The 27986-nt window shown below is 45.4% G+C and overlaps 1 protein-coding gene across 10 annotated transcripts in view; it reads right to left on the bottom strand.

The window, feature by feature from the left end:
* B3GALT5 (beta-1,3-galactosyltransferase 5) overlaps positions 1 to 27443 on the bottom strand; it is a 35290-nt gene extending 7847 nt beyond the window's left edge. For 2 of the 10 annotated variants that reach the window (XM_039729470.1, XM_039729468.1), the window contains exon 1: positions 27261 to 27443. In XM_039729470.1, the coding sequence (XP_039585404.1) occupies positions 27261 to 27428 (168 nt within the window). In that variant the 5' untranslated portion in view covers positions 27429 to 27443. Of the gene's footprint in view, positions 1 to 8757; positions 9164 to 9506; positions 9546 to 9657; positions 10420 to 10454; positions 10538 to 27260 lie in introns of those variants that run through there. The other 8 variants (XM_039729476.1, XM_039729475.1, XM_039729472.1 and 5 more) reach the window with 7 other exon arrangements.
* Between the last annotated feature and the right edge of the window lie 543 nt (positions 27444 to 27986).

Genomic DNA, 27986 nt, shown 5'->3' on the forward strand with positions numbered 1-27986 from the left:
AACACTGAAATTGTTTCTGAACACTAAAACCATTTCATACTGATACAGTCAGGGAAGTTCCTTGGAGCACTGAAGTTTCTCTGTCAGGGAATTAAATCACCCTGGTATTGTCTCCTCACTCCTGAGATGCTGAGCTCCCCTCCCATCCCCATTTTGCATCAAAACAAATATTTCTGGTTTTATAGAAAGCCCTTTTGCATGATGAAATATTTGATTTTTCTCTGTGCTCTCAGTCAGAAATCATAGTTTTCAGTTATCTCAACGCTATTTCCCATCTCTTGTTGTTCCAACTGCAAAATATATTGTGAAGGGCATTGCCAAAAATTGCCTGTTTCATATCCTAGAGACTTTTCTTAAGCTGACTGGCACTTCGTGGGTCTCTGCAGCTGTGGCTTGCATGGAATCCTGGCACCAAACCATGTGGGAGCTGCAGCCTCTTCTCACCTGAAATGAACACTAAAAAAAAAAAAAAAAGACTCTGCTCTCTCCCAGCAGCTTAAGGGGAGCTGAAATTTTTTATTCTCTTTGTTATTTATCAAATCCTTCCTTTTTCTTGAGACTGTCTCTTTTAGGCAAGTCACAACACTTCATTTTTCAGCACAAAGTGTTGCAGCAAGCAAACACAAGCAAGAGAACACTCTGCAGTGGTTGCAAATGACTGCCACAAATGCATTCTGTAGCAGCCCCCAGCCTGGCAGCCATGAGTGAAGCCAACCTCATCAAAGAGTTTTCTTCTTTCTGCCACTCTTCTATTGCTTTTTCTCTCCATTTTTGTCTGCTGGGCTTCAAGCTCACCCCTGATGGAAGTGCAACCTTCTTGCCCTATAATAGCAATTTTTTCCTTAAGGCCGTGTGGTTCTGTGGAGCCTCAACATTCCTTGAGAACACATCCAGAAATGAGTTACATTTAATGTTTTGTCTACTTGAAATTTCCATAGGAATTTTCATGCCTCATCCCTCTGTGAAACTCCAAAGGTGTTTTTGGCAAACAAAGATTTTGGTGAATTATTGAGATACCACTTACAGATATGAGCAACACTTCAGTTGCAAGATTATTTATTCTTTTTCCTCAATTTTCTTCTGGCTGTGGGTAATAATTTAACTTTAACAGTGCAATTCATTATTTCTGCCTTTCCACTGGCTTGTGACCAGCATGGGGTGTGTAAATCCCATTGGAGTCCCAAGGCCTTGCTAACTTGTCCCACAATTCCTGCTATAAAACGAGACCCTCTGTCGGATGGCGTTCCTAGAGGAGCTCCAAAGCATGGAAATATTTGATTTAGAAATATTTCCACTGCTTCTTTTGCCACGTTGGTGCAACAGGGAAATGCTTCAGGCCACCCAGTGCAGGGATCCACTAAAAGAAATTTGCAGCTCTGTTTGCATGGAAGTTCTGCAAAGTCAATTTGCCAATAATCTCCTGAGATTTCTGAGAGAATTCCTGAGAATCTGAGAGTTTCCACATTTGATAGCCTCTGTCCCTGCTTTATTCCCTCAGAAAGTATTCCTTGTCCAGCAGGGGTGAGCGCCCGTCCACCAGGGTGAAATTTAGAATATAATTTAGAATAATTTAGAATATAATTAACTGAATTTTTGTGCTATATTCTGGTTTAATATCTGGCCCTGCAGTGACTGCTCACAAACAGCTGGGCCAGCCTTGGCATAAGGGAAAAATTCAAAAGATTTCCCAGGATACAGGAAGACCAAAGCTGGAGATCTCATCAGGGCTTTTTAAGTAATTTGAAAGCAGCCTGAGTATCATCAGGCCATATAATAAAGTATTTCTGTATTTAAAATTATTTATGTATCTAAAAGTATTCATGGCTATAAACTATAGATGGCTATTACTATATAAAATATTTAAGAGTCCATACAAAGGGTGGACAAATAATCCAAAATTCCTTTAAATCTATTACAGTGAGCCATTCCAAATTTATACAAATTTATTTATTTGTTTACTTTTTTTTTAAGTGTGATTATAAGTGTTTTGGGTAACTTAGCAATTTTTGGGTTAGTTAGCAGTTTTATTAATTGCTCCTGAGTCTTGTACTAGCTGATAATCTTTACTTTTAACATTTTTGTCTGGTAAAAATGGATTTGACCAACAACCTGTACCATAAAATGTTCTTAATCTTAGGTCATGAGCCTTTTCAATGTTTTCATTTTAAAGGATATTGGTTTTGTCTCACCAGGCCTGCGTCTGATTTAATTTGGTTCTCACAGATACTGGTCTTTTTGATTTTCCAGGAATCTCCCTGGCCCACACAAAGGGGATTACTGCATTCTTAATTCTCTTTGTGATAGGTTCAGATTGGGAAGCAAGTGTCATAAAAAAACTGAAGATTACGTGTATTTAGACACAGGGATTTTAATTTGAATGTCTCCTTCCTGAAACTTGATTTTTGCACTCAATTTTCCCAATAAGGTTTGGTTTTTTTTTTTCCTTAATAACAGTTTTGAAGAGTTAGACAGGTACAAAAATTGATGGGTTATTTATAATTTTCCTAGTTTGAACTTCAGTGGTTTGAAAAAGGGGCACAGTTCACAAGTTCCAGTGGCACCAACAACTGTGATGGAGGCATCCCTAAACTTCCCTTGCATTCAACACTGAATAATTGGTATTTAATACTGAATAATTGGTTCCTGTGCCTTCTAAAAATTGCAGGTTTTTATTTCTTGGTGTGGTTGTTACCAGAGGCTCTGCTGTTGCCATGAGAGGCTTTGGAGGAGTCCTGGGTTTTACCTGAGGATACTCTGAATCCAGTATTTATATTTATTTTGTAATTTGTGTATTGATTAATTCCCAATCTTCCTAATGAAGATGGAGGATCTGAAGCCCTTCCCTTGTTACAAGACTCCTCCCTGGGGATAAGAAATTTTTGCTGTTTTCTTTTATAATTGTTATGATTTTCTGTTTAGTTTTTTTTTTTCTGTTGTTTCTTTTCTTTTTTTTTTTTTTTTTGGATTTGCACATTTTGATACACTGCCCATGCAACTTCAAATAGTTTACCCATATTAAAACCATCCATTTCTTGGATTTTTGGTAGTTTTATTCTAATATCACCTGAGGATTGTCCTATGAAAACAGGAGCCAGGCAACTTTTGCCTTCCTCCCAAATGTTTTCTTATCTTTATTTCTCTCTTATCTATGCCTGCAGCTGGCCTTTTCAGTTCTCTATGCACTGGACTTCGCAGCTAAGTCTTAAACTTCCTTTTTTCATTGACAATCTAAATGCCGGTAGCTCTTCCACCAAAATATTAGAAAACCAGGTTTCAAAATCTCTGTTTTAAAGTACCACAATGCCAAGTTTTCAAATACCAAAGTAACACATATTTAAAATATTCAAATACTAAGTTCCATAACACCAAAGCAACCCAGTTTCAAAATATTAGAATACCAAGTTCCAAAATGCTAAAACAAAATATCAGAACATCAAGCTTCAAAAATATCAAAGTAACCGCAAAATATTAGAATACCAAGTTCCAAAATACTAAAACAATTCTGCCTCAAAATACCAGAACATCAAGCTTCAAAAATATCAAAGTAACCAATAAATTCTAAAATACCCAATTCCAAAATACCAATTTTCAGGTGTCTGATGTGGGCAGGATCCCCAAACTCAAGAGGATGCCTCAGTGTCACAGTGGGATCCTACCTGTGTCCCAAATCAGTCTGGGGGAACCTGTGATTTTCTCCAGGAAAGTGCCAGCATGGAAAATCCCGGAGCCTCAGGGGACACCAGGCATTTCTCCCGTGTGGGTTCACCCCAAATGGCACCAAAATTGGCGGGAGTAAACTTTTCTAACTTTCTTTCTGTTGCTCCTTTTTGCACAATTTGCCAAAAACCCACTGGAGGCTTCTTTATCTGCTCCTGCACGTGTCCCAGACAGGTTTATCATCCCCTGGGCACTCCTTGACATCATTTCAGCTTTTGGTTTGCCTGCTAGCCTTTAGGCAGCTTCAGGGGAGGTGGAAACGTTTGTTCTCTATGTTATTTATTATTGGGATCCTATGAAGAAGGTGGTCAAGGTCTGGGATCCCAATCCCAAGCAGCAGCACTCCCTATTTCACAAGTCCTATTTCCACAATTCCCTCCTCCACCCTGCCATGGGTTGGCTTTAGGGTCCCTCTGTTCCCACCTCTGACCCTGCTGGAACTCCTCTGTGCTTCCCAGAGATCAAGCCGTGGTAGCTCCTGTGCCAAAGCCTAATTGCTGCATCAGAATTAACCTGACATCTCCTTTAATGAGTGTAATTATCTGCCCAGCACCATTGAGGTGAGGGCTGTGTGCCAGATTGCTCAGGGAAAGCAGCCTGGCCCGAGGCAGAGGCAGGGAAGTATGTCTGGAATCCCCCTGAGGAGCAGGTTGCAAATATCAATTTTAAAAAGCAACTTTTCTTACCTTTTCTGGGGCAAAGCTGCAGGCGGGTTCGGCGGATGCTGCTGATGTTTTATGTGAGGTCACACACACCAGCCAGGCAAAAAACCCAAACCACAAATGATCAAAGGGCTTTGGAACACCTGCACCTTAAAATGTGCAAAAGTCCTTGCTTTGTAACAAGACTCAAACAGCTGCAGCCCCAAAATCACAGCTAAAGAGTGGAGCTGCAAACTCACATCCTGCACAGTTAAAGGCTGCAGTGCTGTTCCCCTTTGCCTTTCCTAACCACTGGATGTAACATATGCCCTGGTATAAGGACTGGTAAAAGCTGCTAACTCCCAATTTTCCTTGGAATAAAGCCCCTAAATTGCTTTTTCATAAGCTCAGCATGACACAGAGAAGGATTAAGCACACGTAGATAATAAGAAAATGTCAAGAGCAGCGGGAAACATTTATTTTTTTTCCTGAATGCAAGAGTTTCAGAGGAGCAGGGGCCAGTCTGGAGCTCTCCAAAATGACATTTCTGCTGATGCAGTGGGTTCAGCACTGCCTGGCTCACCATTTTTTGAATTAACAGTGTGCTCACCCAACCTGGCAGTCAAAAAAGGTGGAAACCAAAAAAAAAAAAAAAAAGCGCAGGACAAAGGAAAGGACACAGCAAGGCACTGCTCCTCTTCTCCACACACACCAGTTTCTATCACTTCAGTACTCAGTTGCTGGGCTCATTATTTACAGCCAAATCCTCTCCCTTTTTTCCCTTTTTATTACTTTCTCTTTTTTTTTTTTTGTTTTGTTTTGTTTTTTGGTGGTTTTTTGTTTTGTTGCTTCTGGTTTTGGAGTTTTTTTGTTTTGTTTTGGTTGGTTGGGCTTTTTAACTTTTTGTGCTGTACTTTGTGAACCTTTTTAGTACTTCTCACCAGCCTCTGCTCTCAGGATGGTGTCTCCTTGCAGTCCATCAGCAAGACACAGCAAGGCACTTCTCCTCTTCTCCACACACACCAGGTTCTATTACTTCAGTACTCAGTTGCTGGACTCATTATTTACAGCCAAATCCTCCTTTTTTTTTTTTTCCTTTCTTTCTTTTTTTTTTTTTGGTGGATTTTTTGTTCTGTTTTGTTGTTTCTGGTTTTGGAGTTTTTTTGTTTTGTTTTGGTTGGTTGGGCTTTTTGTTTAGGTGTTTATTTGTTTGTTGTGGTTTTGGTTTTGTTTTTGTTTTAATAACAGTTTGGGAGAGTTAGAGAGGCACAAAAATTACAATTTGATTATTTTTTCTCTTTGGTTTTTCTCCCATTTTTTCTGCAGTGCTGCTGTGGTGGGAGGGGGGTTTGGTTCCCCAGCTCCTCCCAGGCCTGCTGGGATGGGATCTGCATGGAAAAAAAAGGGTCTGAGGGCTGGGGTTTTGTTTTAACCTTTCCATGCTTAAAATGAAAATTTTCTCCAGAAATGTTTCATGTCACAGGCCCAGGGCAGGAGCCCCTAAGCCATCAATCAGAGAACAGATAGAAAAGGAGCATTACTGTTATGGATTTGCAAATCCCACTACGTGGCCTGGCTTATGCTCTGTCTTTATGTTACTAATACCCATTTAGCTGATTGACCCTGTGACTCCAACAGCAGATTGAATTTTCTTTGTAGAAGGTTGGGCTCGTTTTTATTTACCACTTTGGGTATAATAAGGAGAGAATGAAGAATAATTAAAAGAAAAAAAATATATAGTTAAAAACAAGTGAATTACTAATTTTCTAGAGAAAGAAAAATTAGAGTGAGATGTTACATTCTAGATTAAAGTAAGCCAAATTAAATACCATTTACCATATATACAGATATATGCATGGCCAACGTGGCCTAAACACTGGCACAGCTATAATTAAGCAAAGAAGCATTTTTCACAGCAATCAAAGAAAAAACATGGTCAAAAAAAGGAAAAAAAATAAAATATAAATTGGTTAAAATTCAGGTTTAAAAAAATATGGGTTAAAATTGGTTATATTGCTCAGTACCTGAGCAAGAGTCTCTTCAAGTTTCACTTCCTTGCCCTGTCCTGCTATGAGGCTGTTTCAGAAGAGCCACCTGATCCACAATAACTCCTTGACCTCACCCATTCAGAGCCAAATTGGCACCATTTCCTCCTCTGAGTGTAATTTCTGTGCCACAGAGGGCAACTTACTGGTGGTTAACCACAGTCCCAGCAGATTGCATAAACACAACTTACACACGGCCACTCGGGCACAGGGGGAGTTCTGCAGGCAGCACTCCTCCATTTCATAGCTGCATCTTTATTTTTGCAGGAAAAACAAACACTCATGGGCCTCATCCACTCAGAAAAGTGTTCCCAGCTCAGATCCAGAAGTGTCACCTCGGGTGGGGAAATTTGCATTATTAAAATGGTTGCCATGGCCCAGACCAGGTGTCCTTGGGTTCTGCCTCTGTCCCTATCCAGATGCCTAAAGGAGAATCAAGATCATGGCAGGAGGGAAGGCCTTTGAGGCACGGAAATCTTTTGAACCAGAGGATGCATCTTCCTCCTTATTAAAAAGAAATCAAGAGCCATTAGCTCTTAATGCACCTTGATCTCATCCACCCGACATGAGCACTTGCTCATGACATCTGTTTTGAAAAGCCAAAAAAGCATCCTCAGTCCTAAATATGATTTTGGTCTCAAAACCAGCAAAAAGTTTGTGTCTTGGAGTGACTCAAACTGAAACAGTTTGGCAGGAGGTGTCACTGCTCTGGTAATGTCACAGGAAATAAGTGCTGCAACTGAGGAGTCAAAAAGAAATATATTCCCAGGGACTTTAGCCAAGCTCAGGAAGCTTGCTTCTATTTTAAAATATCAGCTTGCTTTTCCAAGCCACCTGCAAAATTCTCTGGATGAATCCTGGCCCTTAAACACCCACAAAAATGTTCAGTTTGGGCATTATGAAGGCCAGATCCTTTTTCCAGGATGGAAAAGATGCTGCAGTGGGGGCTGGAGGCGTCCTGGAGAGCTCAGACCATCAATGCAGGAACACTGTACAGGACACCCAGTGCAGTCCAGCCCCCACTGCAGGTGCTTTGTGTCCTTTTTAGGAGCATTTTTGGACACTTTTGGCTTGTTCCACTTGCAGTGGGGATGCAAACACAGCTGGCAGGCAGCCAAGGGCATCCTCTCTCACAGGCAGGGAAAAGAACAGTGCCCTGGGGCACTCCCTCCTTCTCTCTCGTCTTGGTAGTATTTTTTTCCCAAACATTCAGCCTAAAAGCCTTCTCCTCCTCCTGTCTCTGTCCTCCCTTCACCTGCTGAGTGCCAACCATCCTTCTGTGGATTTCTCTCCAATGCTAATAGACTCTTCTTCTAATGCTCCCTCTGTTCCTACAATAGCACCGTGTTCCTTTTATCCCTGATGCTAATGGGCATATTTAACTTATTTCAGAATGGCCTCATGAATCAGCAATTTTATCCTACTTGCTCTATTCCAAAGCCCAGATCCCAGCACAGATAAGCAATTGTCCACAACAGGATGAATCAGAGCAACCTGACCCTGTGTAAACCCGTGTGCTTCATTGTGCTGAACAGGAATAAAACCCAGCTCAGATTCCTCTTATCTTCATAAACAAAGTAATGAGGAAATTTCTTCCTTAGGCTCTTGTTAGGACTTCCTTAGGCTTCTGCCCGGACTCCAAAAGTCCAGTTCTCCGAGAAATTCTTTGCCCCCAAACCAAATTATTTATTACACCCTCTTTTACAAGTAGTACTGCTGGTTGTTTTTCCTCATCTCAATGCAAAAGAGAAATAAAACTGAAAACGGTATTTCAGATAGAATGAGGATCTTGCTCTTCTCCCTTGGAAACAGTCTCAAGATACATGAAGGAAGAAGTAAAATAGCACTGAAGAGAAGTGATAATTATGCAAGTTTAAAAAAAATCAAAATGGGAAAAATTGCCAATAAATATATTCCAATACCACTGCTAAATCTTTGACTGCTGCTCAGTCCTGATGATATCACTGTAGGATGAGAACCACTGTAGGATGTTACATTGCAGATGGTTTTTTGTCCAATTTAAAGCGAGGGAGCACTTGGAGCAGGTGAGCCTGGTGCTCATGCTTTGCCCTTTTGTTTCATTCTGCCTCTTGGCACAGTCATTTTTTGGTGTTTGGAACTTTATACTCCTCTACCAGTTGAACTAAGTCTTTGCATTCATGTGTGTCTGTTCAAGCATCAAGTCTGGTACTTTGGGAGGAAAAAAATCTTCCTGGGCAAAGGAACACAAATCCAACTGTGGGGCCCTCCTGCTGGCAAATCCTTTGTCAATAACTACTTGGCTTTAAAAGTGCTGATTATACACAGAAATGTTTGTGGGACCAGGGCCAGTGGCTGCATTTTTCATTACTTACCTGTGCCTCGTGGATCTTCTGTTTTTCAGCATTTTGTCCGAGCAGGACAGCGAGGAGAACACTGCCCTGGCTTTGTCCTAACTGATCCTGCTCTTTATGTGGGGCTGCCAAAATATTCCACCCGTGCAAAACACCCATTAAACCCGGCAAGTCACATTGCTCAGGTTTTACCCCCAAATCAATCCATGATACCCGTTTTACCAGGGGAAGGACGTGGCAGTCCGGAGCTGGGGACACCCCTGGATAGGTCTGGATGGTGATCCCGGTTTCCAGGCAGGGTCACACTTGCATCTGAACCCTCCTCTCTCCCTCTCCCCACCCACCGGAGAGTTTGGGAAAGTCGGAGTGGCGGCTCCGAGGGCACATCCAGGGCTGGAGGGAGAGAAGGGAGAAAAGGGAGAGAAGGGAGAGAAGAAGGGGGAGAAGAAAGAAGGGAAGAAGGGAGGGAAAGAAGGGAGAGAAGAAGGGAGAGAAGAAGGAGAAGAAGGGAGAGAAGAAGGGAGAGAAGAAGGGAGAGAAAGAGGGAGAGAAAGGAGGGAAAGAAGAAGGAGAAGAAGGGAGAGAAGAAGGGAGAGAAGGAGGGAGAGAAAGGAGGGAGAAAAAGGAGGGAGAGAAAGGAGGGAGAGAAAGGAGAGAAGGGAGAGAAGAAGGAAGAGGAAGAGAAAGGAGGGAGAGAAGAAGGACAAGAAGGGAGAGAAGAAGGGAGAGAAGAAGGGAGAGAAGAAGGGAATCCCTGCTCCCAATCCTACCTGGAGCTGGCCGAAGCAGGAGGCGCCTGCTCAGAGAGAAAGGAGGGAAGGGAGAGAAGAAGGAGGGAAGGGAGAGAAAGGAGGGAGAGAAGAAGGACAAGAAGGGAGAGAAGAAGGGAGAGAAGAAGGGAATCCCTGCTCCCAATCCTACCTGGAGCTGGCCGAAGCAGGAGGCGCCTGCTCACCCCGGGCGCCCGCAGCGCATCCTCCGGCGGCTGCGGCTCTTCCCGGCGGGATAGCCTTCCCGGTGGGATCTGCGGGGCTACAGCTGCCCAGCTGTGCCCCTGTGCCCCCTTAGCCCCGCTGTGCCCAGCGAGGGGCTGATCCCCGGCCTCGGCTCGGGAGCAGAAGCGAAGGAAGGCGGCGATGCGGCAGCGGTAACCTGAACTCCCTGCCTGCCTCTTCCCTCCTCCCTCCCTGTGTCCCTGCCTCCCTCTCTCTGCCCTCAGCGGGTGACAGACCCGCCGAGCCTCTGCTCCAGGTTAGGAGCCGGCTGTGGATGTTTTTATCCGGGGTGTTTTGGATGGCAGGTGGGAAGCGGGGTCCTGCCAGCAGCTGGAAACCAGAGCAGCGGCGGCTCCTCCTTTCCCTCCTTTCCCGGCGCTGGCAAAGTTCGGCCGGGCGCTGCCAGCCTCGGTGCGCTCAGTGGGACAGAAACCCCTCTCTGCTCAGGCACCCTCGGAGGGGATTTTCCTGATGGGGAATGACAGCCGAATGCAAACCCACGGCGCCGGGGAGAGGGGAAAGCGAGGGGGGCAAAGCTCGCCCTGAGCGCGCCCCGGCAGCATCCCTGAACACCTCCCTGTCCGTCTGTCCCGAGTGTCCGGGCTCAGGACAGCCTCAGCACCGAGCCCGTGCCTCAGGGCAAAGTGCGAGTCCAGGCAGGACACCCGACCCCTTCCCAGCGCCAATTCCCATACTCGGAGCACGTGGAGAGCTGCTTTTTACCTTTATGGACTGGTGGCAGCGACCAGCGGCAGCTTCACACCACAATTATTGAGGCGAATGGCTCCGGGCGAAAGATATTTCTCTTCTAAACGCTGCAAGCTCCAGCAGGAGAAAAAAAAAAAAAAAAGAAACCAAACCACAAACAAAAAAACCCCTCCCAGACACACGTTACGGATAAAGCCTCACGTTTAATAGCAAAACACCCAGGGACGATCCAGGGCACTTTGAATTTCTAGCGAGAAAATATTAGCTTTGATTTGTCATTGTCTTTTTTTTCTTTTTTTTTTTTAAACAGGTTGTTAGAGCGCAGCACAAGAAAACACGAGACAAATCAATCACTGCGAGCTGCTGGCAGCTCCCTTTCTCCTCCCCCTCCACTCCAAGGCTGGAGATGGAGAGATGTAGTTAAGGAGACACAAAAAACGCTGTTTGCTTGGTGTACTCTGCAGGAGAAACACAAGTGAGAAGACAGGTCCAGATCCACTCCCAGACTGACTGCCCCAAAAGCTTTTTATTTTTTTAATTATTCAAAAAAACCACCCCCGGGTAGCTTTAGTTTCCTGCAATGAGGAAGCATTAGCTAAGGCACCTAAGAATGCCTGTGCCTCCCTCTGTGTGCATGACTCTCTCCTTTGTACTCAAAGTTCCTAAAAAAACCCTTGCCTTTAGTTTTGGGAAGTGCTAACACTTCCTTTGTCGCAGTCTGACCTACAAAGTCTGACAGCAACTGAACACACAAAAGCTGCATGCAAATTACCTGCTCTCCACCTGGAAATTAGTAAGGTTTGGGCATTTTCCCATGGCAGACAGGAGCACAGTGCTGGGGTGGGGCCCCAACCTCTGCCCACATCCCTGCTGAGCATCACACTGCTCACTGGCTGCCATCAGGGCAGCCCTGGAATCACAGAATGGTTTGGGTTGGAAAAGACCTTAAAGATCATCCCATTCCACCCCTGCCATGGCAGGGACACCTTCCACTGTGCCAGGCTGCTCCAAGCCCCCGTGTCCACCCCTGCCAGGGATCCAGGGGCAGCCACAGCTGCTCTGGGCACCCTGTGCCAGGGCCTGCCCATCCTCACAGGGAACAATTTGTCTCCCATATCTATCCTAACCTGCCCTGCTTCAGCCCAAGGCCATTCCCCCTTGCCCTGTCACTCCATGCCCTTGTGAAAAGCCCCTCTGCAACTCTCCTGTAAAGATTAACTAAGAGGGGCTCAAAGGTCTCCCTGGAGCCTTCTCCTCTCCAGGCTGAGAGCCAGCTCTCCCAGCCTGGCTCTACAGCAGAGGTGCTCCAGCCCCTCATCCTCGTGTCCCTGCTCCAGACTCATCCCAACAGCTCCACATTTCTCTCATGTTGGGCACCCAGAGCTGGATGCAGCAGGGGAGGCTCACAGGGGCAGTGTAGAGGGGCAGAATGCATTGCCAATCCATACAAAGCTCTTTTCACTCCCTCCAGCCAGGCCAGCCACCTCCAGGTCACTGCTCCCAGCCTGCTCTGTGAGTTTTAGCAATTTGCTAAATTCTCCACGGTTTTTAGGCTGCCCAGCTGTCAGCAAAGCAGGGAGGCCCCAGGGCTCAAAGTATTTACTGCATGGGCAGATTACACAGCCCTGGGTCTGGGAGGGGCACAAGGGGACAGAAAATAAACTCTGGAATATCCAGCCTTCATGCTGGGGGAAAAAAAAACACCCAATAAGCACAATCTGCTCCTCTCTACCTCTGATTCAGGACTGTGTTTGCTGTGTGAGCCCACCCCTAGCCCAGCATTTCAGCAGAGTAATGCACACATGTGCCTGCATTTCACCAGCAGTAAATTTAAGCCAACATATATCTACATGAAATCGGGCCTCAAAGAGTGAGTCAGGGCCTAAATCAGTGTTGCAATTGAACTAAAATAATCTAAGCCTGCTCTAAATGCACATAGCTTTAACCTGTCACATCAAATGAAAATTATATACTTAAACTGTAATCTTCCTGTTCCCTTAGTCATCAAAAGGGGCCAGATCAAATTTAAAAATAAAAAATTAAAAAAAAGAAGGGAATGTGGATGCTGTTCAGAGGATGAGGAGGAGGTGGGGCTCATGGAGCAGGATATTCACAGAGTCATTAAAGTTGGAAAAGCCCTCCCAGCCCATGAAGTCCCAGCTGTGCCCCATCCCCACCTTGTCCCCAGCCCAGAGCTCTGAGTGCCACTTCCGATCTTTCCTTGGACACCTCCAGGGATGGGCACTCCAAACCTCCCTGGGCAGCCCCTGCCAATGTTTAATCACCCTTCCAGTGAACAAATTCTTCCTGATGACCAACCTGACCCTCCCCTGGCAAAACTTGAGGCTATTCCCTCTTGTCCTGTCCCTTGGGAGCAGAGGCTGCTGTCACACACACACACAAGGTCCCCTCTGAGCCTCCTTTTCTCCAGGCTAAAAAACCCCATAAGACATAAAATTCTACTTGAACCAAGAGGTGTTTCTGCCCTCCAAGCTACACTCAGACCCAAACTCAGCCCCCCAGCCCTCCCATGCATTCTTCAAGCAGAAAAGCAGCAGCTTGAGTCTCTGGTTGCATCGGTGGCTCTGTGTTGTCATCTCCTCTGACAAGTCTGGCTGGACATGGCCTGGCTAAGGGACAGTAAATATTTCTGAGTTTGTCAGAGTGTGAGGCAGGCAGGGACAAGGTCAGGCTGCAAACACCCACCAAAATGCCATTGTTTGGCTGGGCTTGTGTAGAAGAATCAGGAGACCCCTCAGCAGGGATGATTGATTGATCAATTCCATTGATTCAGAATGCTGAACAATTACTTTATTAAAACTATGCTATATTACACTAATACTATACCATATTACATGAATACTATACAAAGATATATCCTAAAGAAAAACCCATGGGTGTCTCCAGACAGCCAGAACACAGCTTTGACCCAGCTGGCCAAGGAAACAAAACATTCCTCAGCAGAATCCAATTGACAAATCACTTCAGGTAAACAATCGCCATAACACATTCCACATGTGCAAAAACCACAGGAGCAGAGAATAGAGATAAGAATTGCTTTCTCTTTCTCTGAGGTTCCTTGCTGTGATTCCCAGGAAATAGCCTTGGGAAATTGTGCCTGCCTGCTCTCCATGAAGAGAGCTGTGGCTACAATTAATTCTTACTATAATATAATAATAACAACAACAACAACAACAACAACAACAACAATAATAATAATAATAATAATAATAATAATAATAATAATAATAATAATAATAATAAATTATTATAATGTTACAATAATTCTATAATTAATATAGTTAATTCTTATTATATTATAATTCTTATTAATTCTTATTATAATAAAAATAAAAAGAAGACTGCGTTTGCAATGCTTCTGCTGGGCCCCCTTCTTCTCTCTGTGCTTCTCCAGGGAAAAACCTGGGAGAAAGAATTATGTCTCTCTCTGTTCACAATGTGAATGCCACAGGCTTGAGGTTTGCAACATTTTGCTTTTTCACCAGGATGAAAAATGTGAGCAGGAGCTCTGTCCTTGGGTTTCTCTGAGCACACAGGAGCTCTTGCAGATGAAGAGGGTCACTGGTTTACACTCTGCCACTTGCTGTAGGAATGAGGTGTTTTGATGGCTTCGCTGCCTGACTGCACTGGGGGCTTTAAGGGTATTCACTCTAATGCAAAATCAAAGCCAATTTTCATGCAGAGCTTTTCAAGGTTTTTCTGCAGAAATCTACAGATTTATTTCAGTCAGGAGGAGGAGTTTTGTTGAAATAACAGCCTCAGGCCTTCAATGGGTGCAGTTTATGTTACAAAGACACAACAGCAGCGCAGATCAATCTAATATGAGGAAAATTGTTGCCAATAAAACCTACTTGTGAGGCAGCAAAATGGTTTCTACCTCAGATTCACAGGATTATAATTCTACTGATGCAAAATTGACAGGTTTTGCCCAGAGAAGCTGTGGCTGCCCAATGTCTGGAAGTGTCCAAGGCCAGGTTGGATGGGGCTTGGAGCAACCTGGGATAGAGGAAGGTGTCCCTGCCCATGGAAGGGGGTGGAATGAGATGAATTTTAATGTCCCCCTCCACCCCAAACCATTCTGTGGTTCTAAACCCACACCTTTGGCAGATGGTGCAGGGGCTTTGTTAGACAAGACACGCCAGGTACCTCACTCTGCATGATTTAAATTCCCTGATTTTATAACAGCACCTCTGCCACAGGGAGGGGGTTGGAACAGTGCTCACTTAATGAGATCAAAATATGTAAAATTCTACTGCAGCTTGTGCAAACAAGGCCCAAATACCACTCAGCATCAGCAATTAACAAGGTAAGTGGGTAGGCAGTGTTGTGTACTGTGCCCACAGCTGACTCCTGTACCCATCAGTGCTCCTGGGGCTGCCTCCAGCTCCGCTTTAATCCCTCAGAGCACAGAAAGGTTTTTCCTGCTGACAGAATCGTGTCCAGGCAGGTTTTGAGCATCTCCAGAGAAGGAGACTCCTCAGCCTCTCTGGGCAGCCTCTTCCAATGCTTTGTCACCACCACAGGAAAGGGGTTTTTTTTCATATTCAGATGAAACTTTGTGAGTTGCAGTTTTTGCCTTGTCCTGCTGCTGGGCACCACTGAAAAGTCTGGCCCCCTCCCCTTGGCACCTGCCTTTAAGATATTTGGGTGCATTGATAAGGTCATGGACTCATGGACTCCCAGAATGGTTTGGGTCCTTAAAAATCATCCAGTTCCACCACCTGCCATGGTAGGGACACCTTCCACTGTGCCAGGCTGCTCCAGCCCCAGTGTCCAGCCTGGCCTTGGGCACTGCCAGGGATCCAGGGGCAGCCACAGCTGCTCTGGGCACCCTGTGCCAGGGCCTGCCCACCCTCACAGGGAAGGATTTCCTCCCAAAATCCTCCCTGAGGATGCCAAAGCCGTCTCGGCACCTCAAAGAGCAGGGTGAACCCTGGCTCTGCACGGCTTTCAGCTGTCCTGCCCTCTGAGGATGGCTCAGGGCTGGCAGCCAGGGCTCTGTGGGCTCCAGCCCATCCTCACCCTCATCCCCACGGCCTCACGCTGGCAGGGCTCAGAGGTTTGGCCTCAGCCATGACCTACATGGAGCAGGCAGCTCCTCCTCATCCTCCTGGCTGGCTGAGCCCTCCCAGCTGATCCCATCCTGTGTCCTGTGCTGCTTTCCAGGGCCTGATTCCCGTTAACTCTTCCCTTCACTTCCATTGCTGGCCCCTCCTCGAGCACAAGGCCAACACCTGGCAGAGCACCTAAGATGTACAGGTTGGATATCAGGAAAGAGTTTTTTCCAGAAAAGGTGATAAAGTTCTGGAATGGCTGCTCGGTGAGGTGGTGCAGTCCCCATCCCTGGTGATGTTTAACAAAGCCTGGATGTGGCACTGGGGGCCAGGGCTCAGCTGAGCTGTTGGGGCTGGGTTGGACTCCATGATTTTGAAGGTCTCTTCCAGCCCAGTGATTCTGGGAATTCTGGGAATTCTGTGAGCACGTGGCACGTGCTCTCCAGCACCTCCAGCCCTTCCCACATCCCTCCTGTTGCATTAGTGGGATTAGCCTTGGATCCATCCAGGCTTTAACTGAGGCGTGGGGCCTGTCCCAATGTTGTGAAAGTTTGTTGTGAAAACCTAGCAGTGCAGGTTGTGAAAGGCTGGGGCCACCAGAAAAGTGCAGCACAACCTCACCCTCGCTGCCTGGAGCTCTCCTGGAAGGAGCCCTTGGCATATCTGTGTGAGAAACATTCTGCAGGTGTGGGAAATTGGGGCTGAATTTCTCTTCACAGAGAAAAGCAAAGCACAACTTCCCAAGAATATTTCCTGGGAATCGCAGTGAGGAACCTCAGAGAAAGAAAAAATAATTCTTATCCCATTTGCTGCTCCCGTTGTTATGCTCATGTGGAATGTGTTAGAAGATTGTTTATCTGAAGGAGTTTGTCAATTAGATTCCGGTAATGGTGTTTGGATTCATTAACCAATTAGATCCACGTGTAAGTGTCAGGACTGTCAGCTGACAGTCACGAGCTTTTCAGTAGTTAGTTAAAAGCAAATATGATATAGAATAGTATGTATCTCTTTAATATAACTGTAGTACAATAGTGTAATTAATTAACCTTCTAATGTCATCAAGTTCTACACATCATTCTTCCCTGCTTTGGGGGATCTTCGTAAATCCTATAGGAAGCGGATTTGTAGAAAATTCTCAAAATCTGACAGAAAGCTCACACAGTGTGCATCTGTATGCAAACCTTGAAATAAAAAATACTGCCTTAAAAATATGATAGAATAAGACAGACATTGTTAAAAGAGAAATTGAACTAGAAACAAGTTTCAAAGAATGGTCTTACAAAAAAAGACTAGATACTTTAGAGAAATAGAACTATGGAAGATGCATTGTATTAAGATCCACAAAGAGTAATTTTAGATTATTGGCTTTAAGGCATTTGCAGTATGGTGTGGCAAAAACTGATTGTGTATTGTAATTAGGATATAGCTTCTGATTGTGATAATGTGAATTATAACACCTGTCTTATCTCACCCTCCTAATGAAACTAAAGACAGAATAAAAGTTTTTTAAATGCCTCTCAGTTGCCCCATCTCTGAGTCAGAAAAGGGCTTAATCCAACACACAGGGACTGGGCACAGCTGAGGGTGTGACCCCCTGAGCCCCCAGAAGTGCCAGCAGGCACCCAGCTCTGCCCTGGCAGTGATGGGAATCAAATCACATGCTCCAGGGCTCCTGCCTGAAGGAATAAGGAAAGCAGATTGGTTTTTGGTCCCTGCCCACTGCACAATTAAGTGGAAGGTTGTGAAAGCTTTCCATGTGTGCATGGTTTTTTGCCCTGTTGGCTCATTTTGAAGAAAAAAAAAAAAAAGGAAAGGGAAAGGAAAGCGAAAGGAAAAAGGGAAGGGGAAAATGGAAAAAGAGGGAAAGGAGAAAAAGGAAAAAGGGGGAAATGAAAAAAGGGAAAAGGTAAGGGAAAAAGGGGAAGGGGGAGAGGGGAAAGGGAAAGGGGAAAAAGGGGAAACAAAAAAAGGAAAAGGGGAAAAGCAAAAGGGAAAGAGATAAAGGGAAATACATAAAGAGAAAGGGAAAAGGGAAATTGGAAAAAAAAAGAAAGGGAACATGGAAAAAAGGAAAGGGAAAAGGAAAAAGGGAAAGGGGGAGGGGGAAAAGGAAAGGGAAAAATGGAAAGGGTAAAAAAGGGGGAAAAAGAAAGGAAAAAAGAAAAAAAAGTGAATGGGAAAAAGGGAGAAAGGGAAAGGGTCAGTAGTGAGGCAATCATGAAAAGCCCAGGGGAAGCCCAGGGGTCTCCCTGGAGCTGTGCAGGTCTGAGGATGGGATCTGCTGCATTGGGATCTGCTGCAGGATCTGCATCCATGCCTGGGACCCCCTTTGGGAGCAGGGAATCTGCAGCCTCCCCTGGGGAAAGGGCAGAGCTCTGTCCCCTTAACCCCTGAGGGAAGGACAACACCCAGCCAAGGATGTAAGCCCCGGGAAACAAGGACTTAAACCCAGGTTTAACAAAACTCCCACTGCTTCCCTCCCAGCCTTCTCTGCCTCCAATGTTTTCCCAGCCCTGACTGATCTGAGCACCTTCATCTGGGGCAGGGCATGAGATGAAGCCTGACTGAAGTGCCAAAAAATGTTCACTCAGTTATGGCTCTGACAAATGGATCCTCCTGAGCTGCTGAGTTTAATGTGCTTTTATTTTTAATTTTTTTTTAAATTTATCATCACCCTCTTCCTGTTCTGGGCCAGCAAGAGAGCAAAAGCCAAGGGGAAGGTGTCCAAATGGAATATTTTTTGATCTGGTTCAAAACAAGGGCTTGACAGGAGGGAAGTTACAGGTCACTTGGGTTGAAACTAAGTATACCACAGTTTCCAAATTTAAAAAAGAAAGCCCATCCTGCCCTGCACATATCCTGCAGAGTCCTGTGTAGAGCAGAAGGCTCCAAATCCAGCTGATCACGAGTTCATCTGCTGCTGGGCACAGCATGGCTATAAAATGGGATGCAAAGGAAACGTGATAAAATATTGCCTTCAATGAAGTTGGAAATTCAAAAAAGTTCTCCTAAAAGTTCAATAGGAATGAAATATTTTTGATATTGTGACTCTTTGGAATGTTTCCACTCTGTTTCAAGATGAATTCCACGGAGTGAAACGTGTTTTTCACAAAAGAAAAAAAATGCCATTTGGTGAACATTTATTTCTTATTTATATTTATACTTTTTATATTTATATTCTTATTTATTGCATATATCTTGAACTGATCTATAACATATTGCCATGTCAGCATCAGAAATAAAATTATAACTCTTTTAACCTATTTTTTTAGGGGAAACCATGTTTGTCAGTACAGTTCTCCATCCACTTGCTCTACCACACTATTTTCTGTTCCCTCAAAGCATTTTGCAGTGGTTTTGTAAATTGAAGAACACCCCTGACTCCACAAATACTTATTAATGTTTTTTAAATACATATACATTATAATATATATTATATATGTACTTTTATATATACATACATGTATACTTATATATGTACACATATATATACATATACTTATATACTTATATATGTACATATATATATACATATACGTATATATATACAATTCTTATTCATATAAATAAACCTTTTCTTTTGTGTGTTGGGTTTTAGATTGGGCTTTTTGATCAGGTGGATGACAGTGGGTATTGGTCAACCACATGTCCATCTTCTCCATGATTTCCTGGCTGTTTACCTCACACCTCATATCTATTCTGTGGTCAGCTTCTGACTTTTTTCCTGTGTTTCTGAGGGCTTGTCAGGTACCTGGGGCAGGGATCTGGTGGGTGAGGATCCAGGCTGGAGCAGGGGATGTGACCCTGAGAGGGGAGAGGCAGCTCCTGCTGGAATCACTGAGGCTGGGAAACACCTCCAGGATCATCCAGCCCAAACTTTGGTCCCCACCTTGTCCCCAGCCCAGAGCACTCAGTGCCACCTCCAGGGGACACCTGCAGGGATGGGCACTGCAAAGCTCCCTGGGCAGCCCTGCCAAGGCCTGAGCTCCCTTTCCATGGGCAAACATTCCCTCTGAGAAGGATGTCTGGTTCTGGAGAGGTTCTCCCTCATTTCTGCACCCTGGGCTGGTGCTTGCACCCCTCACCTTGCACAGAGGGACACCCTGAGTACATTTAAGAGTCACTACATTAAATAAATGGCTGGTGGAGCAAACCCTGCTCAAACACCAAGCTGAAGAGCTCCAATCTTTGCTCCCTGCCCCCTTACAGAGTTCAGGTCTTCTTGCAGCCAGGATGGCCACAGCTTTTGTGTTTTACTTCATCCCTCTTCCACTCTGCCCCATGAAACAGGAGCTCCATGGTGTCCACCACAAGGGCAGTGTCCAGCTGAGTGTTTATAGATTTATTTCTGGGGACTTCCTTGCCAGGAGACTTTACATGAATGGCGTTTCTTAAACATAAAAAATTATTGTCAAGCAAAAGAATGGGAGGAAATGGCCTCAAGTTGTGTCCAGGGAAGTTCAGATTAGATACAAGAAGAAAGTTTTTCCCAGGAAAAGTGGTCAGGCATTGGAATGAGTTGCCCAGGGGGTGGTGGAGCTGCCAGCTCTGGAAGTGTTCAAGAGGTGTCTGAATGTGGCACTTGGGGACGTGGTTCAGGGGTGAGTTTGGTGGTTCTGAGTTGATAGCGAGACTGGATAATTTTGGAGGTCTTTTCCACTCCCAATGATTCTGTGATTCTATGAAAAGAATATTTAAAAAAAAATAAATCTGCAGATAGTACAACTTGCTCTGCTTATAAGCATTTTATCTGGTCTCTATATTCCCCCTCTCAACCCCGTTTTTTTTTCAGATCACAGAATGACCCACCCAGATCAGGGTGTGCTGTTCTCACCCAGACACAGGGCTGTCACAACCCCTCCAGCTCCTCTTCAGGGTGAGTCAGGCCAGGAAAACTGCCTGCCCACAAGTTCAGAGCTCATTAATCTTTCATGCAGGGCAGTAAAACATAGATGAGCAGTAAATATACCTGTCCTTGTTTCCTTTAGCCCACTAAATCAGCTCCCTGCTTTTAGGGAGTCAGTCAGTGTTGGGCTTCTGATATTAAACCATCAACTCTTGAAGCAATTGGACACTCTGGAGTCTTTTATTGGGTTTGTGTGGCTGAGCTTTGGCAGCAGGGGCTACAGGAATAAGAAGTTCCCTTTTTGGCATCTTCTCAACACAAAGGGTGTCTCCCAGCCCCTGCACACAAAAAAAGAGGGAAAACACTTGTTTGGTGTTTTTTTTTTTTAAATCAGGCAAAATATAAGAAGGTCACTGACCTTGACTTTTGTGGAACATTTCTTATTTAATCTAAATCCTTTAGAGGAAATGGCTTGTACAAAAAACTCATCCAACTCACAGGAAAATAAAGACTCCTGCTGGAGTCATATTTTCTGACCAAAGGCAGCTGTTGGGGTTTTGTTTCTTTCTGAAAGAAAGAAAACTGAGAATGTCACTGTGAAATGCTTCCAGGGATAGGGCATCCAAAATTTCTCTAGGAAACCTGTTCTAGTGCCTTCTACCCTAACATCCAACCCAACCCTACCCTCTGTCAGTTTGAAGCCATTCCCTGTGTGCTGTCCCTGCATCCCCTGGAAATTGTCTCTCTCCAGCTTTCCTGGGGCTCCTGCAGGCCCTGCAAGGCCACCCTGAGCTCAGCCCAAAGCTTCTCCTGTGCAGGTGAACAATGCCAGCTGTGCCAGCCTTTCCTGCCAGCAGAGCTGCTCCATCCCTCTGCTCATCCTGGAGCCTCCTCTGGGCTCTCTGCAGCAGCTCCAGCTCCTCCTGTGCTGGGACAGGCCTGGGGCAGCTCTCAGGTGGGCTCTCACCTGAGGGGGCACAGGGACACAATCCCACAGGGACACAATCCCACAGGTGATGGCCCCAAGCAAGGCAGAAGAACTTCCCGAGTTTCTGCCGCTGGCTCAGCATCTAATTTGGAAACAAAAAATACAGCCCTGACAGGGCACCACCCTGCAGGAGTCTCTAAGTTTCTGCCGCTGGCTCAGCATCTAAAATACAGCCTGACAGGGCACCACCCTGCAGGAGTCTCTGACCTTCATCTGTGGCATGTCCCCAAGCCCTGCTGCCAGCCTGGGCACTCTGGGCTGGGCTCTGTCCCTAACCCAGAGAAGTTCCAGCACCTCGTGGGGATTATCCCAGCGCTGACGCCACAGGGATCGAGTGTCTGCCAGGATCTCTGATCCTCGACTTGGAGCAGACACGACTTCAACCCCCCTTCAGACAGCAGGCACCAAAATATCTGGTTTTTAGCTCTTCCTCTTGGGTAAGAGGGTGATGCTGAGGTTTGGAACAGGAACAGCTGGGCAAAGATCACCACGGGTTAAAAATGCCCAGTTGAGAGCAGGAGCACAGGATAATTTGCTAAGGACATTCAGCACGGGCAGAATTCTCTCTTTCCAGGTGTCTCTGGCACACTACAGGTCCTGCACACCCAATATTTCTGTGTGCCCTTGCTCTACATCCCACGTTCCTCCTGACACAAGCAGTACTCAGTGCACATCTGCCAAAGAGATGTTGTTGCCCCTTCCTCTGGAATAAGTTCCTTCCCCAGATTTATGTTTTCTCTGTTCCTGAGTATGTAACAACCTTCATTAGCCACCATTTTTGAGAATTTCCAATTTGGGAATGTTGCTGCTCTACACCAACCAAGGTCCTGTAGCCTCCTCTCATAAACTGGAATTTCTACTCCCCCATCTCTTCAGTGTGGATTGAACCTTTTTGGTCAGGATTAAAACACTGCCCAGGACCTGCCCCACAGGAGGTGCCAGGGCAGTGCTTTGCAATGTGACTAGATATCCCCTTTACTTCTGAAAATAACTCCTTGGGACACCTGCTCGTCACATTCCTCTCTGCCACGGCTGCATCACATTACAGCTCCCCACAGCTTGGGGACAAACCTGTGCACACAAAAATCTGCCTCCTGGGCCAATCCTAGGAGGACAGGATCCCAGTTTCTAGCAGAAATTCTTATTAGCCCCCAAAGTAAGTGTTGCTGGGACTCCATGCCATGAACCAAATTTTATCTGCTGTCTTGAGGATCTTTCACTTCTTCCTGGGATGCTGTTCTGTCTTCCTCCACACTGGCAATGCTCCTCAGCTCCCTGCCAGTTGTCTTTTCTTTGGCGCAGGCAGCTTGTGCTGGGGCTGGTGTTAAACACAGTCCCAGGACCCATCCTTGGAGCTTTTCCCCACCCTGGGCATGTCCCTCCTCCTTCCCCACAGCCTCCCCCTCTCCCAGTGCTGGGATCAGGTGGGGGTGTCCTCACCACAGCACAGCTGGTGACTCCCCACCCAAGTTCTGGCTCTCCAAGAGCTGCTTCCTCCACCTCCTGTATCTGTCTCTGGATGAGCCACCCTGGCAACTTCCCCAAAACCAGCCTGAGGCTGGCCAGAAGCTGAATGTAATTTTCTTATAGTGATTTATCTGATTAAGGCCACACAGACACCAGTTTCCAACACATTTCAACTGGGTGCAGCATGACCCATTGTGGCAGTCATATTATCTGGAAAAATCCCTTTGCCCAGGATTCTTCTCCTGGGAAGCTGAGAAGCCTCAGAAGAAAAAGGAAAACAATTCTTATCTCATTTGCTTCTCCTGTGTTTTGCTCATCTGCAATGTGGTTGGAGATTGTTTACTAACAGATGATTGTTTAATTGGTTTCTGCTGTGAATTATTTTGACTCATTGGCCAGTCAGGGTCAAGCTGTGTTGAGGCTCTGGAAAGAGTCACAAGTTTCATTATTATCTTTTTAGCCTTCTGTAAGTATCCTTTCTGTATTCTTTAGTAAAGTTTAGTTTAGTATTCTTCAATATAATATAGTATAAAAAAAATAAATTAGCCTTCTGAGAACATGGAGTCAGATTCATCACTCCTCCCTTCATCTGGGAACCCCACAAATACAATAACCCAACATTAAAATCCAGCAAGACTCAAATGCTGATGGAAAAGTACTGGAGCCCAGAGAAAGCCAATGTTCCTGCTCCATCACTGACTGCTGGGAATCACTCCTGTGCAGTGCCATGAAAAACTGTCACTTCCCTGGCCAGAGCGGGGCTGGAAGAGAATGTGCCTGTTTGTTTTATTTATTTATTTGGAGCCTATTGTGGAGGTGCCTCACTTATGTCAGGATAAGATATTAAACAAACAAAAAAATCCCCATGGCGAGGGGTAAGGGAAACACAGGATGGGCATAAGGAAAGAAGGCAGCTCATGTGCTTGGTGCTGCCTGGAGAGCTCCAGGACTGCAAATTTTATCAGATTAATGTGATTCTGAAGGCTTAGGCTGGCAACAGCCAGGCTCAGCACTGCTCAGCACACGGCTCCAGCTCACCTGCAGCCTCTGCTGGGCCCCACCAGGGCAGGGCACTGCAAATTGGAGCTGACAGGACAATGGCATCCAGCCAGGATCCCATCCTGGAGTTCAGCAGAGCAGAAACCACAGTGCTCTGACCCCAGCCCCACAGCTCAGGATTCCACAGCCACCCTCACCCTCTCTCTGAGCTCTGATGTGCCCTGGGATCTGTCTTGGAATCACAGAATCATTTAGGTTGGAAAAGGCCTTTAAGATCATCAAGACCAACTGTTCCCCCAGCACACCAAGGCCACCACTGGCCCATGTCCCCAAGTGCCACATCTGCATGGCTTTTAAATCCCTGCAGGGATGGAGACTCCAGCACTGTCCTGGGCAGCTCATCCCAATGCTCAACAACACCTTCCTTACATAATTTTTTCCTCATATCCTATCTAAATTTCCCTTAGTACAACTTGAGGCCACTCCCTTTCCTTTCCTTTCCTTTCCTTTCCTTCCCTTTCCTTTCCTTTCCTTTCCTTTCCTTCCCTTTCCTTTCCTTTCCTTTCCTTTCCTTCCCTTTCCTTTCCTTTCCTTTCCTTTCCTTCCCTTTCCTTTCCTTTCCTTTCCTTTCCTTCCCTTTCCTTTCCTTTCCTTTCCTTTCCTTCCCTTTCCTTTCCTTTCCTTTCCTTTCCTTCCCTTTCCTTTCCTTTCCTTTCCTTTCCTTCCCTTTCCTTTCCTTTCCTTTCCTTTCCTTCCCTTTCCTTTCCTTTCCTTTCCTTTCCCTTTCCCTTTCCCTTTCCCTTTCCCCTTTCCATTCCCCCTTCTCTTTTTTCTTTTCTTCCTGTCCCTTGCTACCCAGGAGCAGAGCCTGACCCCCACCAGGCCCCAGTCTCCTGTCAGGGACTTGTGGAGAAGGAGAAAATCCCTTCTTTGGGATTTGGTTTCTCTTTGATCCACTGAACTCCACTCTGGTGCTACACAGTTAAGGAGGAGGAAAACAAACAAACAAACAAACAAAAAAACACACACAAAAAAACCTTTAAAAAATAAAAAGTTCCTCTAGGTTCTTGCAGTGTTTTGTTCCTCCAGGCTTCTTTTCCTGGGGCTACATTCTCCTGAGGGATTGCACTGCTGAGGAAGGAGAGGTGCTAACAGGTTCTTCCCACACCTCTCAGCAAAATCCCAGCTAGCTGGCAGGAAGGCACTCTGTGTCACATCTTCCTCTGCACACGTAAGGAAGTGGCCTCTGCAGCCTCAGAAATATGCTCCAAATCTTTTCAGTGAAGTAGGAAACACAGCTAAGTTCTGTTCTGCTTCAAAATGTCACAAAATCACAGAAATATCAAGGGTGGAGAGACCTTCATGGCCATCCACTGAGCAAAAAGGAGTGGAAGGTGAGCATATTCTCAGCCATTTCTCCTGCAGGCTGCTTAACAGGAGAGTTTGGTAAGAAAGCAGTGAAAATACCATGTGAAGGAGTAGGTTTGAGAGCTGTCAGATATCAATATGATGGGGGGGGAAATGTTATCATTTTTCAAGGGGAATGGACAGCCCAGAAGCAAATTATCTTATCAAAGGAAAAAGGTGCAGTTATGCTTTCATCTTTTCATCAGTGCATTGATACTTTGATTTTATTCCCACAAATTGCATTTTTAAAAATTTTTAATTTTCTTTCCTATTAAAGAACTGTTATTTCTATTCCCACATCTTTGCCTGAGAACCTTGTAATTTCAAAACTATAATAATTCAAAGGGAGGGGATTTACATTTTCCATTTCAGGGGAGGCTCCTGCCTTCCTTAGCAGACACCTGTCTGTTCAAACCAAGACAGTAGTTTGTGGTCAAACATGGGCTTGGACAAGCTGGTATCAAAACTCAGCTTCTCTTAAATCTAGTTACAGAGTTATTCCTCACAAATCAAACATCCTGGAAGAGAAAGGTGCAGTGCCTCAAAGAAACTCTGGTCTCTAAAGCAGTCCCAGGTGTTCTCAGAGATTCATCCTTCATCTCTCCATAGTTCCTTCCTACTTTTATCCCTGAAGGTATTTAAAAGTGAAGATGTGACTCTTTTTAGTGGTGGGGTTGGCAGTGTTAACTTTATGGTCGGACTCAGTGATCTCAAGGGTCTTTTCACACCTAAATGATCCCAAATTCTCAGTGACAGAAAGGCATCACCACAGTTCTCCACACCTCATTTGGACTCCTGTGCCCTTGATTTGTGTCATCCATTCTCACCTCGAGTAACCAATGAGTTCCTTTCCTCTGAGCTAAATAGACAGAAACTCATTAAGATGAGTCTCAGCTGAGATTTGTTGCTCCCTCCCTGTGCTTCTTGCTTGGCAGTGATGGGAACAACAAGCATCCTTCGGGATATTTGACATCAAACCTAAAACCCACAATCTGCTTCCTGAAGGAATAACTGTCTTGAGTTCTCAGCTTCCCAGATGATACGTCAAGCATATTTCCTGCCTCCCAAAGCTGCCAAAGGATGCAGACAGACAGACTTATCTCCTTTAACACTGATATTCTGACATTAAAGAGAAGACTGTAAGCAAGTTTTATTACTTGGAAGGTGGATGAACAGATGTGGTGGCTGGAAAAGTGGCCAGAAACCCTGACTGGGGGCTGGTGCTGCCCTGGCAAAGCTCCTCAACACTTTAATTTCTCTCCAATGAATTTCACAAAGAGTTTTCTTAGGAGAAAAATCTCTCATGCAGTTTTTGGGCTCAGAAGTGCTCTCATCCATAGCTCAAGTTTCCTTCTGGACCCTCCATTCCAAACCCTTTATTAGCAACACAGTGCAGCACCTCGTATTTATTTTCCCACAAAACAAACAACTGACTAACCCTATCCACTCTGCTGCTTGCCATGGCACTCGAAATCACGTCTTTTACACTTCAGCAGCCTGTGAAACTTGACAATCAATCATCCCAAAGTGCCAACAGCCACATCCTATGACATATATGGATCTGTAGGAAGCATAGCTTGGAGCCTTTCTAATTTTAGCTTGTTTCAGGATACGAGAAGTTTCAAGCATCAATCATCCAAGGAAAATGCTTTACATACCAAAGTGTCACCAAAAAAAAACAACAAAAAAAAAAAAGAATAGCCTGCTGGTTTGTGTGTAACTGGGGTGCTCTGGAAGGATTTTGCATCCATGGGTTCCTGAAGCCTGGGAAATGCCAAGTACTCTGTGTTAACCAGCTGCAGTTGCCTTCTCCCAGCAAAACAGGAATATATAAATGCAGACAAGTGTTCCTCCAAGTGCATTTAAGCCAATAACTCACAAATTCATGCCACTGGTTTTCATTCAGCTGCAGTTTAGAAAAGATTGAATTCTTTGCACTAAATTACTGCAGAAAGAATTAAGCTTATGTAAGCAGAATTAACATTATGGCTAAAACCACCGAGCAGCAGCCGGCCCCAGTTTATCCTTGGAATACTCACAGCCCCCTTTTCTCCTGGCAGGAAGGATGGCCAGCACGTGCTGATCCCAAGGAATGCCCCAAATTTCTGTGCTGGCTGTAGGATCTTTGCTATCCCGTTTGCTGTTTCCCCCCAGCCACCAGCTGAAGACCAGGGCAGTGTGTCCCTCCCACGTGGGAGGCTCAGCATTCCTCACATTCCCTCCCAGCCTTCCCAGATTAGACCCTGTCCAGGAGATCACTGCTGTATTTCTGCCTCAACAAGAATGGGCAAAGTGTGGTGGGTTTTGTCTCAAACCCAAAGGCTGGAGCCCTGCCTGATGTCCTGAGTACTCTCAGGGGTTTTGTTCTGAGGGGAAAAGTGGAACTTGTGGTTCACCAGGCACAGGAAGGGAATGCATCAAGGCACAGCACACATTGGATTCACCACATTTCCAGAGTGATTAACAGTTCTGTGTTTACATTGTCCACCATGCTCCCAAAAGTCCTTCTGCTCCAAAGCTCTGCAGCAATGACTGGCGTCCTGGTTTGGCTGCTGGTGAAATGGGGAAAATATCCCCCAGGAAGAGGAATTACTGCAGGAACATAAGAAATGCTATAATTGGTGGCTCACCTAAGCTGGTATTCAGTCTTTGAAAGTGGAAGTTGGCAAAACTGTTTAGGAATAGCAATATTTAAATCCTTTTGCTGCCAGTCCCAGCATCTGTGATTCCTTGGATTCAGGATGGACACATCCCAGGCTCGAGTA

This window comes from Passer montanus, unplaced genomic scaffold (genome assembly GCF_014805655.1).
Source record: "Passer montanus isolate IOZ18808 unplaced genomic scaffold, ASM1480565v1 scaffold69, whole genome shotgun sequence".
Taxonomy (NCBI): domain Eukaryota; kingdom Metazoa; phylum Chordata; class Aves; order Passeriformes; family Passeridae; genus Passer; species Passer montanus.